The 17,260-nt window shown below is 40.6% G+C and overlaps 1 protein-coding gene across 7 annotated transcripts in view; it reads right to left on the bottom strand.

The window, feature by feature from the left end:
* Nucleotides 1–17,260, bottom strand: part of AFF3 (ALF transcription elongation factor 3) — a 576,277-nt gene that overhangs the window by 98,827 nt on the left and 460,190 nt on the right. For all 7 annotated transcript variants that reach the window (XM_059134519.1, XM_059134520.1, XM_059134521.1 and 4 more), the window contains one exon: nt 11,168–11,219. In XM_059134519.1, coding sequence (XP_058990502.1) covers nt 11,168–11,219 — 52 coding nt within the window. The remainder of the gene's footprint in view (nt 1–11,167; nt 11,220–17,260) is intronic.

Below are 17,260 nucleotides of genomic sequence, written 5' to 3'. Positions count from 1 at the left end.
AGAGGAGGAAGCAGGTTCCCTGCTGAGCAGAGAGCCCGACGTGGGACTCGATCCCAGGACCCTGAGATCATGACCTGAGCCGAAGGCAGTGGCTTAACACACTGAGCCACCCAGGCGCCCCAAGTTAAATCGATTCTGTGTTCTTAATAGTATTGGCATTTTTACCTCTCAAAAAACCACTGCCTCAGGGTTTATATGTGAAAGTGTTTTCACATGTAAGATGTAGTAATCACATACTCTTCCTTGAATGGCTCTGGACTTTTAAGAATGAATCCCACCTTGAAAGAAGGGATATCCAGAGACATATTGTTGAATTGACCTCCCCAGAGAGACAGTCTATCTAATTTGTACTTTTCTAGTGTGGAGAGGACTGCCTGATGGCCTGACATTTTGGGAACTGTTTGGTCTGCTTCTTAAAATGGTCTTCTTTGACTCAGCCCAACCTGCTGGCTGCAAATCTGGTCAGGATGGAACTGGCAAGTGCCAAGGGGCGCTGAATTACCACAAATGATTATGCTCCATGTAGAAACAACAGGCTGACAGTCTCCTGAGAAGAGCTGTGCTATGAGATAACCAGTCCCACTTGGGGAAGATTTGGAAAAATACAAACAAAAATAAAACTTTCCAAGTGCATATCTGGACCAAACACCTGAGTGACTAGGTAAACCCTCACTAAATGAAACCACTCAAGCCTGGATCTGAGTGATAGCATATATTCAAAGGAGCTTATACTTCTGAAGAAGCTACTGAAGACAAAAACCATTAAAGTCACAGGACAAAGGACTATTCCTCTGAGTTAAATAGCTTCATCCTCTGGTGGGAGAATTCCACTTCCTCTGCCAACCAGGAGCTCTGCTGGCAGCTGTATTTGAGAAGAGCCTGCCTATCAACTCTTGATGCATGGCCTTTCCTCTGTTCTCAAAATGGAGAATCCATTTTGTTGGTACTGATACCCACCATTAACAAAAACTTAGCTTAGTTTCAAGAATGTATTTCCTCTATGAATTCTTGAACTTAACAAAAGCAATGATTCGAGGTTTTTGTGTTAATTGTATGGTTGCCCAAATTTAATGGATCATCTTTTAATTTTTATATAATTTTGTCATTTCCCAGATTTGGTTCAGGGTCTTCCAACCGAAACTAGTCACATCCTATGGTCCAGGCTGGTTTGACACAACTAAACCTACATAAATCTCAATCGGGTCCTCAGAAGATGTCTAGGAAACATTTTAGGAAATAGGGTTGTGGGCCTTTGTACATCTTGCTCAGTGACATTTAACTCAGCTGATAATTTCAATTTTGGAAATTATTATTCATTAACATGAAACAAAGGCCATTACATTTTTGGTCATCTACCTATGCTCATGTTTTGCACAAATGTGTATGAAGAGTGGCATGATTTAATAAAATTGGCTATACTAAGAGAATTTTGCATTTGCTTTTGGTGACACTAAAATTTTATTGATGTATTATGATTACTTAACTAAGTTTTAGGACTCTTATCCAAATAAAAATGTCCTGCTACACATCTGAGTTTCTGCTAACTGAGACAGAAGTTGCAAATAGGTGCTTATTTCATATACATGACAAAGGCCTGACAGGCAGTCGTTTTCAATTTGAGTTTATATATTAAAAAGAAACCAATTCATCAATATGATTAAATTGGATATTTAGTTTAGGGATAACATTAATGCAAGACTAAACATAAAAACAAATACAAACTACTCTTTCTTTTTTTTCTACTTTGCTAGAAGTTTAATATATGCAATATATGCTTCTTTTTGTACATTGAGGGCAGCATTTTTTCTGCCATTTAAAAACTACCTTAAATGTCTGAAGTTAAATTACCATAATGAATATCGCTAATGTGTCTTATTTGATTTTGGTACTTAGTAGGCATTCAAGATGACTCTCAGAATGACTCTTATGTAAAAATATTTTAGCTCTTGTTTGACTACAAATAACATCTACAATACAGTTCATTTCTAATGTAGGAGAAATTTGATTTTGGAGCTTTGCCCCTCAAACCTGGTCTTGATTACTGTTTCAACTCCTGTTTATATAATTCTACACAAGTTTGGCAGGATTCAAGAGCACATACCAGGGTGTTGGCTTTTATGAATCTCCTGGGATGTGAATGTCAAGCTGACTGGATGAACTCTGGCCACAAATCCCAGACAAGCACAATGACTCTATTTATTCAGACTTGGCTGCCTGAATGCAGATGGACTCTGTGGGTAATAAATTTTCACAGGCCAAGAACTCCGGCATCAACCAAGCTGATCCTGAGAAGAAAAATGCACCCAGGGAAGTGGAGCAGGGCTGCACAAACCTCCTATGTTTTTATTCCACGTCTGCATATCATTTAGCTAATTCATTTGGTCACTGATACACATGCACTGCCAATGGCTTCAGAGGTTCTTTTTGAAAGCTCTGCTTTCTGTTATGCAATTGTCATATTAAAAAGTAACAAGGGAAAAAATGAACAGCACCTTTTACGACGACTGGTAATCTGCTTTCAATATTACACCCCACACTGATGTGTGTTACCCAGTGGCCTCTATGGTAAAAAGCAGAGAATTGAGTGGGAATATTTCTGTGCCTCCCCATTAGAAACCAAAGGCGACAAAAAGCAATGAGAACTGCAATTCAGTGCTCTGAGCAATAGCACCTATAATCTTGACATCTCGATGCAACAAGGCTTTAGATTCATTTTGAGAAGGCTGGGATTCTCTTTGAGAGACACGATTAGTACTCCATGCATTAATAATAAAAAAAGAACTGGCTCTTTAACTTGGAGATTTATGTTAACTACCTAGATATCTATTAAATTAATCATGTGCTCTCCAAATAGTGATTGGGGATTAAAAGGTAACTTTTGTTCATTGTAAGATGTAAATTACATGAGTAGGAAAATTTCCCTCTACAGATTATATCCAATGATCTGTGCCTGTAAAATTAAAATTGTCAGTTTGAGTGGATAAACCATGCTCATTTAAAGAGGAAAAATGCAGTTATATAATTAAAATGAAAAGACTGCCTGATATGTGTGGATAATGTAATTACTGGAAGCTGCAGGCACATATGTAGCCATTCAATTTGGATCCCTGCTTCTTTACTCTCCCTGAGCTTATATATTTGTCATCTCTAAAACACTGTCTGCAGTTGACATTCTCTCCACTGCTCCTTGTTGAAAGTCTTAATCATCTGATCTTCTCCTCAAGCCTTAGCTATAATAATTTCATCTAGATATTCGCTGTGTCTGACTTCCCAAGCTTTCCCTGACTTGAGAGGCAGAGCTCCTCTTTTTACCAAACTGGGAAACGTGAAATATAATTAATCTCTCAAGTCCATTAAAAAAATTCCTTTAGTACTTGAGACTTCAGGAATAATTTTGTCTTAAATCTTCTAATTTCTTTGCAATCTTACATAATAACATTGGCCTTTGGAATGTTAGAGCCAACAGTTACCGAAAAGGGAATCTAAATAAATTACCACCCTATCAGTATCTTTCATTTACCTAAACAAGAAAATGGATTCTCATATTATTTATCCTAGTCCCTCTTTGAACCTCATCAAGAATGAAAATTGTAAGAGCGAGCATAGGAATATGCTTCCATTTTAATTATAACCTGAATTTGTCTAGGTGAACTTTGTCACAATCTCAGCTCCAGATGTCAAATTCTGCTTGCCTTGAAAGGGAAGGGTATAGAGAAACCCATTCTTTTAGTTTCAGAGGCTTCTGTTTGAGATAAATTCTGAACACTTGTAAATTCAACATGGCGTGATGGTAAGCATATTTAAGAAGTGGCTATAGACATTTCCATGGAGATGGGATAGACCTTTCCTCCTAAATAGGTAGATTATTTGTACATTAGTCTATAGCCACCTTAAGATTTTAGGTCTTACATTTTTGTCTTCTCTGTCAACACCTTTGAACTTTGGACAGTACTAATTTGAAAAAACATAGCGTACAGTAAAAGAATAAAGGTAGAGCAAAAGTCATCTTTGATACTGGAAAACAAGAAGCAGGAAATATGGTCAATTCAACTCAACATTGTACATGTATTCATGTATCCATTCAGCAAGTATTTTGCACTACTGCTATGCCAGACATAGTCCCTGCCCTCAGGAAACTTTCAATCTCATTGGTAGAGACAGATATTTTAAGAAGTAAACATGGCACATAACTAAAATTATGATGAGACTTAAGAAGAAAGGCTAAGATGATTGGGAGAAGGACTAACTGGGAGGTCCAATGTAGATAATGGGGAGGCCCCCTGAGAAAGTAAAAGTTATGTTACACTTCAGGATGAGAAGGTGTTGGTCAGACTAAAAAATAATAATAATAAATAAAATAAATAAATAAATAAATAAAATAGGAAGGAGAGGCCTTTGGAGGCCCTGAGACAGCTGAGTGTGGCTTGTTATAGGAGATGAAAGAAGGCCCATCTGGCTAACGTGTCATGAATGAGTTCAATGTGAAGTGAAGAGAAAGAAGTAGGTGAAGCTGGACTTAGTCTAGGATGGTGTTAGTCATGCTATGGGCTCTGGATTTTATCTCAAGTGAAACAGAAAGCTTATTTAAGGTTTTAGACCAAGGAATGAGCTGATCTGATTTATATTTTTAAAAGATCACTGTGGGGAGGTTGCATTATAGAGAGAAAGAATAGAAATATGCTAGTGTCTACTACATTGGTTTAGACTCGCCAGGATGGAAAGAGAAGGGAAGGCTAGTATTTAATTTTGGAGGCTGAATTTATAGGCCTTAGAGATAAAATTAACATTTAAGTGAGGAACAGGGAGTTGTCAAGGATGAGCCTGGCGTTTCTAGGCTTGAACAACTGGGTGTCTGGCAGGGCTACTTTTAGAAATGGAAACAATCACAAGAAGAATATATTTGTGTGTAGGTGGGTAAGGGGTATCAAAGACCAGAAGTTTAGTTCGACACAAATTGAATTTGAAATGCTTGTGACACATCCAAGTGGAAAAGTCAAGTAGGTCTGCAGTTCAGAAGAGAGTTCTGAGCTGAGGATATCACTTTAGAAATTATAAGCATATGAAGAATGAAGGTCATGGGAATGGATGAGATCACCTAAAGAGAGAGAGAGAGGGAGAAAGAGGAAAGGAGGGAGAGAGAAAAAGGAAGTGGAGAACAGCAATCATGAATAAATGCTGAGAGACTACAATATTTAAACTTGGGCAGAGGAGAAGCAGCCAGCAAAGCAGTCTAAGAAGAAACAGTCAGAAGGGCAGGAAGCAAACCAGGAGTTTAGTGTTAGGCACCTCAAGAAAAATGGGGTGATCAATAGTTTAATGTGGTAAGTCTTCTGGTAAGACAAGAGACTGAGAAGAGCCCAGTATGTTTGGCTCTGTGGAGGTTACTTGTGACTCAATTCATAGTTCTGATGGGGTAATGGGGCAGAAAGGAGTCAAAAAAACAAGGCCTCAAGTAACTGAGAGGAAATGGGACAGACTTGATAAAAAGAAAGCAGTGGTCTCATGTAATAGGAGTAAAGGAGGGGATGAGTGAATATAAAGATATTGTGTGGATCTGGTTATGGGAAGATGAGGCTTTCCTATTGGATGCCAGTCAGCCAGGGTATGCACTAGGATGAATAAGATATAGAATAAGATTCAGGTTGCTTACTCAAAAAGAAAGATAGAAAACAAAATCCTCCATTATCCACATATTATCAGTTCTGTGATGGAGAATACTCAGGGAGAAAACCTGTAAAATGCTATCACTAATGGACTGTTAATAAGTTATATATATATATATATATATATATATATATAGAGAGAGAGAGAGAGAGAGAGAGAGAGTGTAACTCCTAGAACAGCCATTTGAAAAACTATGCAAAGAGATATACTAAAAACATGATAGATAAATAAAAAAAGAATTCTGCAGAATGTTCAAGAAACCTATAGGAAGTCAGGGAAAAGAAAAAAAAAATGAAAACAGAAAGAAAGGGAAAGTGACAGAAAAGAAAAAATAAAGTGACAGACTTAAGGACTAATATATCAGTAATTACATTAAATGCAAATGTTCTAAATACATCAATTAAAGACAGAGATTGGTGAAATAGATAAAAAGAAATACAACAACCATATAATATCTGTAAAAAACTCACTTCAAATACAACAGTATAGGTGGTTTGAATGTAAAAGAATATCATATCAGTCAAAAGAATGCAGCAGTGGCTTTACCAGTATCAGATAAAGTAGACCTCAGATCAAAGAAAATTACCAGAGATATACTGGAACATTATAGAATGATAAAAAGTCCCTCTAGCAAGAAGACACAGCAATCCTAAATGTTATGTACCAAATAACAGAACTGTAAAATATATGAAGCAAAACCAGACAGAATGGAAAGGAGCAACAGACAAATCCACAATTATAGCTGGAGACCTCAACATTCCTCTCCCAACAATTGATAAACTAGAGAGAAAGTCAGAAAGGATCTAGAAGAGCTCAATAATAACATCAACCAAAAGGATTTGACTGACATTTATAGAACACTCCACCCAACTACAGAAGAATCCTCATTCTTTCAAGTGCCCATAAGACATATCCCAACATAGACCAGATCTTGGACCACAAGAAATACTTAGTAAATTTCCAAGAACTGAAATCATACAGAATGCATTCTTTGATCACAATGGAACTAAACTAGAAATCAGTAAGTAAGATTACAGGAACTCTCCAAACATTTGGAAATGAAACAACCCACTTCTAAATAATCCATATACCAAAGGGGAAGTCTCACTGAACTGAAGGACAATGAAAACAAAACATATCAAAATCTGTGGGATGTAGCTACAGTGTGCTAAAAGGGAAATGTAAAACACTAAATGCTTATACTATAAAAGAGAATGAGTCTCAACTCAGTAATCTAAGGTCTCTCAAGAATCCAGAATAAGAAGAGCCAAATGAACCCAAAGCAACACAAGGAGGGAAATAATAAAGTTAAGAAATCAATAAAATCAAAACAGAAAAATTGATAGAGAATATCAATGAAACAAAAAACTTGTTTTTTTTGAGAAGATCAATGAAATTGAAAAACCTCTGGCAAGATGACGAAGACAAACATAAAATCAGTTTCAAGATGAAATGGGATACCACCATAGAACCCAGACATTCAAGGAATAATAAAAGAATAGAACTTTCTACACATAAATATGAAAACTTAAATGACATGATAAATGAATTACTTAAAGAGCACATGTTGCCATAACCTACCCAATGTGAAATAACCTGAAGAGCCTTTTAACTATTTAGAAAATAGAATTTGTGTTAAAAGTCTCCAGACACATGTGGTTTCACTGGAGAAATCTGACAGGTGTTTAAAGAAAAAGTAACATTAACTTTATATAATGTCTTCAAGAAAAAACAAGTGCAGGAAACACTAATGCCCTTCTTTTAAAACCAAAGATAGTACAAAAAAAGGAACTTTCTGAACAATATTGCTCACCACCATAAAAAGACAAATGTGGTGAGGATGTGAGCAATTCCAATTCTCTTACACTCCTGATGAGAGTGACAGTTGGTGAAACTGCTTTGAATAAAGGTTTGAGATGAGCTACTCAGTTGGAACATGCATATACTCTCCTGGCCCTGATTTCTACTCTTAGGCATAGACCTATTAGAAATGTTCCCACATGCTCACCAGAAAACCTGTTCAAGAATATCAATGGCAGTACTATTCTAATAGCCCTAAATGCCTTTGTGCCCATCAGGAGTAGAATGGGTTAAGTAAATTAAGGTATATACACATGAAGAAATATGACGGAGCAATGAAAATGAATATCGTTTGATTACATGCAACATGGAGGAGTTTCACAAACATAATACTGAGTGAAAGACGCCAAGGAAAAAGAGCACATGCTGTGTGATTCCATTGATATAAAGTTCAAAAACAAGCAAAATTACTCTATGGTGTTAGAAAAATAGGAGTGGTTATTCTTCTGGAGGGTAGTGACTGGATGGGGATGTGGGAGACCCAGAGGCTGGCTGCGTCTATATCTTGAGCTGAGTGCTAATTACATAGGTGTGTGTGTGGTTTATGAATATTCATCACATTGTATTCTTAGGTTAATGTACTTTTCTCTGTGTATGGTATATTCAGTTTTCAGTTGACTAAAAGCAAAAAAATCAAAAGCCTACTGGATCCAGTAACATGAAGATAACAGGTGAGCCCAGGTTCCAAGGAAGTGGCAGGCTTTGGGATCTAACATTAATTCCCATTTTATAAATGGTGACTCTGAAGTAGATAACATCTTGGGGACTGGGCCAGGGCTGCAAAGCTACTGGGTCACCAGCAGAGCAGGGATTTGAACCCAGGAGGGCTGCTGAGCCTGGGCTCACTGACTAAACTAGCCTGTCTCTTCATTCTTGAGAGTGCAAAGTCAATGAGGATAAAGGAAGCATTAGTAGAGTGTTCAAATGCTGTGAGTCTGAGGCGACTGGAGGAAAGGCAAACAGGCAAGGCAACTTGAAACTCTTGTGGGTATCTTTTTGTCACAGCAAGTGACCAATATTCACAGGGACAGCCAGATGTCATGTAGAAGGCAAAGGAATTTAGTATGCTCTGTTTATTGAGGCAGGGAAATGTACAATACATTTTTGAAATATTTTGGGTTAAGGGATAAACTCTGATGATATCTAGCAAAATCATTTACATGAAACATTTAATTATCTCTCAATGCCAGAGAAATGCAGTGTGTGTGTGCATGTGTGCCTGCATGCACGTGTGTGTGTGTGTGTGTGTGTGCATGTGCTCTACTCTTCAGGGGAACAATCATATTTTGGTCTTGGAGGGGAAAAAAAAATACCATATCATTAGTCTTTTTTAAAAGCACAGAAATTGGGGCACCTGGGTGGCTCAGTGGGTTAGGCCGCTGCCTTCGGCTCAGGTCATGATCTCAGGGTCCTGGGATCGAGTCCCGCATCGGGCTCTCTGCTCAGCGGGGAGCCTGCTTCCTCCTCTCTCTCTGCCTGCCTCTCTGCCTACTTGTGATCTCTCTCTGTCAAATAAATAAATAAAATCTTAAAAAAAAAAAAAAAAAAAAAAAGCTTTAAAAGCACAGAAATTATGATTTTGTGATTAGGCCAGGCTATAGTTATAGGCCAAAGCAGGATAACTTAATATAATTAGTGTTAGAGCAATCACTTAAACTACCACATACAAACCACTGTCTGGAGTCTTAATTATACTACTGTATAAAAATTATTCATTCTAGGGGCGCCTGGGTGGCTCAGTGGGTTAAGCCGCTGCCTTCGGCTCGGGTCATGATCTTGGGGTCCTGGGATCGAGTCCCGCATCGGGCTCTCTGCTCAGCAGGGAGCCTGCTTCCTCCTCTCTCTCTCTCTCTGCCTGCCTCTCTGCCTACTTGTGATCTCTCTCTCTGTCAAATAAATAAATAAATAAAATCTTTAAAAAAAAAAAATTATTCATTCTATCAGCTGCTCTCATTGCAAATGGTGGAAAGGTGTACGCACATAGGGACAAAATGTAAGAAAAAAGAATTTAACCTGTATATTCGCAATATAACATTCATTATCCATGGTCACAGATTAAAAAGCAGTAGCTAATAAAGCTAAATGATTCAACTTAAAGTTCTTACTGCCTTAAAAAGTGTGTCTAGTTCATCCTTGATACCTAATTTTTTTTAAATTGGGTTTTCGGTGGAAATATTTCCTGGAAATAATTCTGGAAAATTCTTTTCAAATTAAGAAAGCTTGCTGAATGCAGTACTCTATGAATCTCCTTTCTAATCTAAAGGATACACAGCCTACACATCTGATATGACTTAATCCACAATATATGTATCTGAAACTGTCACTGGGAAATCCACAAAGACGTGATTGGCTGATAGTTACATAGATGAGGAACCAAAATTAGGAGTGAAGTCATCATCAGCTCTGCCAAGATTGCTGTTATGGATATCTGACGGTCTTAGTGTGCACACCTAGAAACAAAGTCATCCATCTCTACAAAACCTGAAGCATGAGCAGCTTTCCTTGCTCAGTTAACCTTTTTTCACTTGCTGCTACTCTAGCTTCAGTGAGAGCTCTCTTTCACACCCAGGCCCTTCTTTGGGGCCTCACCTTCTTCCCCAAGGTGAACAAACACCTCTGTGACCTCACAGCCACATTCTGCTTAGATGCTCTCCCTGGAAATGTTCCTTTGACTTATTTCACCTCTGCACACTTTGTACACTATGTGCATTTGCATGGCTAGACAGCTGCATTGCCTGTGTAGCATTCCATGACTCCTTTGTATAAAATTCATGATTCCAGGACCAACCACATGCTGTCTCCTATTGCATGTAAAAATAACTTCTGGAAAAACCTCTCTGGATTGTCTTTATACCTACCACATTTGTCCAAACTTGACAAAATACCACATAGATAATAAGAAAAAGGAAACAGAAGTAGAGGAAAATCTATCTTTTGTGTTTTCAAACTTGCTTTAAAACACAAACATTTCCTGCAATGCAGAAGCTGAAAGTGATGAATGTTATGTGGATATTTTTGTACCTTAACTGACTGATCAGAATAGTATTTATAAACCTCTGACTGATGTCTCAAGCTTGTAAATCAACACCATGGGAGAACACTTTAAGCACATTTATCATCTAAGACAAACAGCCTATTCAGAGCATGATTATTTTTTATTCATCATTTAAGTTTCACCTCTACGTTTGCTTCTTCTCAATGTTAATAATATCTGTATAAGACTTCTCAATATTTAATGTTACAGCTTGCTCGTTGCATGCCGATAAGGTCAGGTCACATGCTTGATCTCTAAAAGACCAGTGGGCTTTGCCAAGAAGAAAAAAAAAAAGAAAAGAAAAGAAAAAGAAAACAAAAAAGGGTCTATTTCATATTGAAGTTTGATGCTAGTCCGCTTCCTTGTCAGTTCTCATTGTTGGTTTCAATGACACAAAAATCACAGCATCACAGTTTTAAGGGAAAGTAAGCCCAAGATATTTTAGTGGACTGGTCCCATGGCATGGAAGATTATAATTACCAGAGAGCACCCAGCATCCTAGAGCACCACAATTTCCAGTGTGTATGATTCAGTCAGCTCCCAGGACAGCCCACTGGGCAGCGGCGCAGTGTCACATTCGAAGGACAGCAACATAAAACTAAATCTTACCTGCTCATTATCCTCTTCATCACTACTTAGCTTAAGGTCATCTTCTAGCATTCTGAAAAAAGGAACAAAGAAGTACAGATACTTAACAAATTCAAAATAATTCAGCACCAAAATATCTTTTTTTAGCACCAAAATACATTTATTAATGTTGCAATAGTAAGTATATTTCCTGATTAATTAAAAAAAAAAACAACTCTTTCCTTTTAAGGCTTTTCTTCTGATGTCCTTAGGAAATAACAAACTGCCCCGTAAAGCCAATTAACCACTCACAACAGTCCTTCATAGGATCAGATGGGTTGCTTCAAGAATATGAGGTTGTAAACCAACAGAATCAAATAGGTGCTTTACGCCTGCAAAGTTTGAATTCCAGTTGCTTGTTCAATGTTTGGTGCAGGACAGGTGGTGCGCTATGTCTCCATGATTATTTGTGGTAAACAATGAGAGAGCAGGTAGAACTCTGCCGACAGCAATAACACAATAAACTGGAGCTGCTTAGGTCTCCATCAGTCAAAGATGTGGAGAAGACATCTGCCCGAAGACTCTGCTGGATGAGGAAGACCAAATGGGAGAGAACTTTCCTAAAAGACTCTGTGAAGGCAACACTCAAGTGCCCTCTGGCTCTGTCAGATTTGCCATGGTGGAGGTGGTGGGGAAGAATACTTTTGGGTCCACAGAGTCCAAAGTAAAAACACGCAAATGGAAAATCAAGCCCTCTTAATTCTGAAGATTATACAATTGTATTCTTAGTAGCACTGCTGAATTGTTTACAGGGTAATAGTTTTCAGATTAATTCATTTCAAAAGAAATCTCACTCAGAAGGATACTCTACAATGCAAATGAATGCAGGCAGAGGTGCTCTGCGGGGGGTGGGGGAAGAGTCTATTGCTGACATACCCCAGTGCTCCAGGAATCAGTGTGAAGGCCACAGAGCCCATGTGCTTCAAAGAACTCACTATCCTCCTTGAAGTCACCTTCCAAAGACTGTCCCCTAAACTGTGTCTCATTTCTTTAAAAGCCAATTACAGGCCCATCATCAGTATATTCCTCTGAATATTTTTATAAGTAGTTTCACTGACTTTTGCGGTGAACTTGGGGTAAAGATTTGCCAGGGAAGCACATGGACCCAGTTTTGCCCCAAACGGCCATTTGTTTGGAGAAAATCACTTAATGCCCTCACCACTGGTCCTGTTGCCTGAGCTGTAAAATGACAGGTTATGCTGGGCTATCTCTATGGTCCAGTCCTGCTTTAGATTCCAGGAGTTTAGGGAATAAAATCGCCTCCTCTTTCGTAAAGCAGAAAAACTCTTGTATTTGTCGTAGAGAGCACAGCTGAGATATTGTAAGCAATTTCTGATGTATCATTTAAACCATAACCATTAGGACACCAGATCTGTTTCCTCACAGGCGATGGCTATTCTACCAGTATGGAGGAGTATCACTCTTTTAGTATTTCAGCCACAGGCAAACCAAGAAAACATCAGAGAAGACTGCAGAGCTATATCCCCAATTGCCCTTTGTCTCTGTTGGGTGTTACCCTCCATTCCCTTTGACCTCACAAACTCCTGCCCTTAGCTTCAAGGAAAAGAGACATGGTGGTGATTTATTACAGCATTGTTTGGGAAGAACCTTCTAGGAAGGGGACTATGTTTTCTTTGTCCTCGAGTCCCCAGTGACTAGCACAGTGACGGCACAGAATATAATACCAGTTTGTTGGCTGGGCTGGGGTGCTTTCCCAAAGCCCATTTTCCTACCAAAAGGCACAAATGCCTTTCTGATGAAAAAGCCCAGAGAAGCAGGCCCATTTCTTGCCTCCACCCCTCACTCTCTTCAGGGGTAAACTGCCAGCTGCAAGGACTGCCCTGGGAGCACTGGGTGTTCCAAGTGTGGGTGGTCCTGTCAGTGGGTGGGAAGAAGGAGGGGTAAGGACACACACAATCAACGTTAACAACCCCGTTGTTGTTGGATAGAGGTCATGTCAAGGGTGACTGAGAAGTTTCATCTTTATATGGCCAATAGCGTACATAGACTTGAAATGAAGGCCACTGTCAACCAGAGCAAGAAACCCCAACATGCCCCAAAGCAAGGGATCTCAGGTTGGCTGCAAACCAGCCATGTGACTCAGTCACCACACAAGGCTGGCAACACTGAAAGGAACCACAACAGTAAGAACAGTATGTGAGGTTCTCTTCTAAGAGAATACAGCTTATTTCTGTTTATTTGAAGCATGTGCTAAGTATGTAAACACATCACTGGGTGTTCATTTGAATTTCATACTGTCTCTCACATCCCCGATCCTGGGTAGGTCACACCTCTGGGCCTCAGCTTTGTCATTTCTATATTTGCCATCGTCTCCAGAAGAAAAGCAGTCAGAGATCCACACTGCTTTGTGAATTTTTTATATTAAAAAAATGACTTTATTATGTTTCTGGCTGAGATCTAAAAACAAATGATCAAATGTAAAAAATACCTCACATTCAAGAGAGACTTCCCAAGAAGTTAGAATCCAATTAAACTTCCAAATCTTGAATGGGAGGAAATGGTACCGAAACACTAAGCCCAACAGTTCCTACACATCCGACAGCAGTCCTGGGACACTGCTATCACCAACACTCCCAGCCACAGACCTGGAGAAGTCAGTCACCACCACTCTGTGCCCAGTCAGCAGCAGTCACCGCACCAAGGGAACAGAAGCTCAAGGCCATTCAGGAACACCGTCCAGCCCCTGTACTTTATTCTGACGGTCACGGCGGAGCCTCCGTGACTCAACATTCACTGTGTTCTTTAGGCCTGGCCCAACACACTTGAAGAGGAGGAGCCAAAGTGGATATTTGAGGTTAGAGCTGAACAACAAAGCATGGTTGGAGAAGAAAAATGCTGTAATCCCACAAGATCCTAAAAAACATCAGTGTGTGGAGAGTGACAGGTATACAGGAAGCTGGGATTAGCTCCATGTAAATACACCGTGGCAACTGTGCTCCCAACTCCAATCTTATACATTTGAGAACATTTTATCATCTATTTCTGAAAGGAATAGACTGGCATGGGTATATTAAACAAGAACAAAAGACAAAGGTTTAAACCAGAAGTAAAAGAAAATCCAAATTAAGTGTTGGTGATGTCAAGGGGCAGAGGCGGGCATCTCCAACTCCATTTTTGAAAAAAGTAGGGCAAAGTCTCCCATGCTCTGAAGGGCTGGAAGCAGAGTTGGGATGGGTCATCTGTACATCAGCGTAGGGCCTGTGCTTTGGGCTTGTGCTGGCTCCAGGGGGTACCCTGCCGCACCCCTACACCCCTCATCTGAGCACCAACGGACCTTCCTTCAGCCAGTGATGCCCACCCAACCAGAGCTGCTCCCTTTCATGTTTCCTGAGCCCTTCCCCTTCTCAGCTCCTCAGAGCCTTCCCAGGTGCCTAGACTGTTGATTAGTAGCAGTACTGAGTGCTGAATGGATGTTCATGCCAGGCCGGCTAAGAGCACTTTGTTCATGTTATGTTGTTCAATCCCATGCAATTCCTCCAGCTGGGCACTGCGGTGGCAGCAGGCAGGCCGTGGTGCTCGGAGCTCAGACTCTGCAGTCAGACTGCCCAGGATGAACCCTAGCTCTACCACTCAACTAGCTGAGTGACCCGATACCTGCCTCGATGGGTCTTCCAGAGAAATCATTACGCAATCATTACAAAGTGCTTAGCACAAAACCTGGAACAGAGCAAGCATTCAGTAAAGGTTCATTTTTATTAATATTCCTTCTTTTTAATCTCAGGAGGTAATTTAGCCTTAGGGCATTTAAGGAATTTGCATGGGGAAACAATTTGGGAGAAAAGACGTTCCTTTAATAACACCTTAAATCTAAGCCTTTTGCTCTACTTTCTGGACATTCTAAAAAGAAAAGACAAGATTTTCCAGAGGTTGTGAATGGGGTAATGTATTTTAGCTTATAACTGCCACTGGGTTGATTGATCTGAGGTGGCTTACTGCTACAGTGGACACAACCCATGCCTGTCAGCCTCGAAGCACAAGATCTGCCCTGAAGGCCAGTGGCCAGCCAAATGGCCCCGAGTCCCCTAGCAGGACCCACGGAATGATGACAAAGGGGATGTGAAACAAAACAGACAATAAAACAGAACTTTCTGAAGTAAGACCAGAGAGCAGAGATGCAGCCAGAGGTGCCAAGGAACCTGGGACTCTGTGCCTGGAACACCTGATGTGCTGTCACTACTGTCAGAAGCACTCCAAGGTCGTGCCCGATGGTGACTTACCACGGAGTCTGAGCCAGGTAAACCAAGCACTGAGGCGTGAGAGGCCGCAGGCAGGATTTTTAAACATGCAATTCGGTAATTAAGATTCTATTTTTCACGCGGGAACTGCGTCAGACAACCGTTTCTGAAAATGATCGTCCCAGGCTTGTTATCACACGCCGCGGGGAGCACCTGGTGCAAAGGTCCCGAGGTTTTGAGCCGCTGGCTGAAGGTCCCATGCTCTCACGCAGGGAGGGGGACAAGCGTGGATGGCTTCCAAGGGAGGGCGCGACGCAGTGGCTTCCGAGCTCTGACGAGGGAAGCAAGCACAGACAGCTCCCTTTGAGGTTTGCCGAGTATTACCTCAGGTAGTGAAGGGTGAACAGTAGGACTACCCCGCTAACCAGCCGGAAGTCTGGCATCACGCAGACTTCACGCACTGTTGTAGTCACGTGGTGGTGGGGCGTGTGCGTGGCCCTGTAGTCACGTGGCAACGGGAGGCGGGGCGGGCGCACGGTCCAAGGGCCGGTTCCCTCACGTACTACATTCAGATCAGCACTGCCACTTGAGCATTTGAAAAAATGCTCTGGCACACGCAACTCTCACAGAACTCAGCTCAGCTGCCTCATCTGCTGGTCTCTGCGGTAGCGCTCAGGAAGGGGAGAACTAGGACCCTCACGACACAGTAAGAGCTGATGATGGTAACTTGCCCACGTGCGGTATTTTAAAAACTGAGCCATAGACACATTTCCGTTGTTGCCAGTCCTTACGTTTCCGAGGTACAACACTTCTCAGGGAGCATAAAGAGTACCCTCTCCTCAGCAGATGGCCAACTGCTTCTCATGCTCCTGTACTGCTTCACAGGTATCGCGAACCGGCACATTAACTACCTTCAAATGTAATGGCAGTCATTTCACAGAGCAGTGGTTTTTAATTAATAGGATTTCCCTGGAATTACTTGCCATTTGGGGCCCTTAAGAGATCTGAATCCTTTAGCCCTTTAAAGTTCATTTCATTTTGCTTGATCTTAATGGCTTTTTAAAAAATCTGACTTCTAATTGGGCTGTTTGATTTTCAGATTTGCTTCTATAGCTGGTTCTACTACTGTCTCCAACTATATGAGATTTAAAGCCAAAGACAAATGTTTATGACTCCCCATTAAACATATTCATATATGCAAATATCTACTCTAGCAATTAGCTGTGCAGGATAGCCTACTCGTTTCGCAAGTGCATCCCTCTGCTGGTACTCCCCAAGCCATCATCTCTACTGCTAGGAACATGAGAAGGAAGTTATAAAACACCTTTCATTCTGGGGCGCCTGGGTGGCTCAGTGGGTTAAGCCGCTGCCTTCGGCTCAGGTCATGATCTCAGGGTCCTGGGATCGAGTCCCGCATCGGGCTCTCTGCTCAGCAGGGAGCCTGCTTCCTCCTCTCTCTCTCTGCCTGCCTCTCTGCCTACTTGTAATCTCTCTCTGTCAAATAAATAAATAAAATCTAAAAAAAAAAAAAAAAAAAAAAAACCTTTCATTCTGTCTGAAGTCCACTGCTCTGTGAGGGTCAGTGCTACCATCTGTCTGGGCTTATTTTCACAAACAGGTAACTACTCTTCTCTCTGCATTTGTTCAGAAGAGTTTAGCTCATGCCATTCCAGTCAACTGGGAGGCAGGAAGGCTAGGACAGGATCACAGTGGGGTGCTGGTGATTTAGTGCATCCAATGCACAAATGAAGTAACAGTCTGGAAGCAAATAGAGAAATCAGGAGTAAGAATAAGGGGCTGGTCTAGATGACCTAGGAGTTTCAACTCTGATATTTTCCTATCAGGGTGTCATATCTACATTTTTTTTTTTTTTTTTTTT

This window comes from Mustela lutreola, chromosome 9 (genome assembly GCF_030435805.1).
Source record: "Mustela lutreola isolate mMusLut2 chromosome 9, mMusLut2.pri, whole genome shotgun sequence".
Taxonomy (NCBI): Eukaryota; Metazoa; Chordata; class Mammalia; order Carnivora; family Mustelidae; genus Mustela; species Mustela lutreola.
The sequence above is the reverse complement of the archived record's forward strand: the minus strand, read 5'-3'. Positions and strand labels throughout refer to the sequence as shown.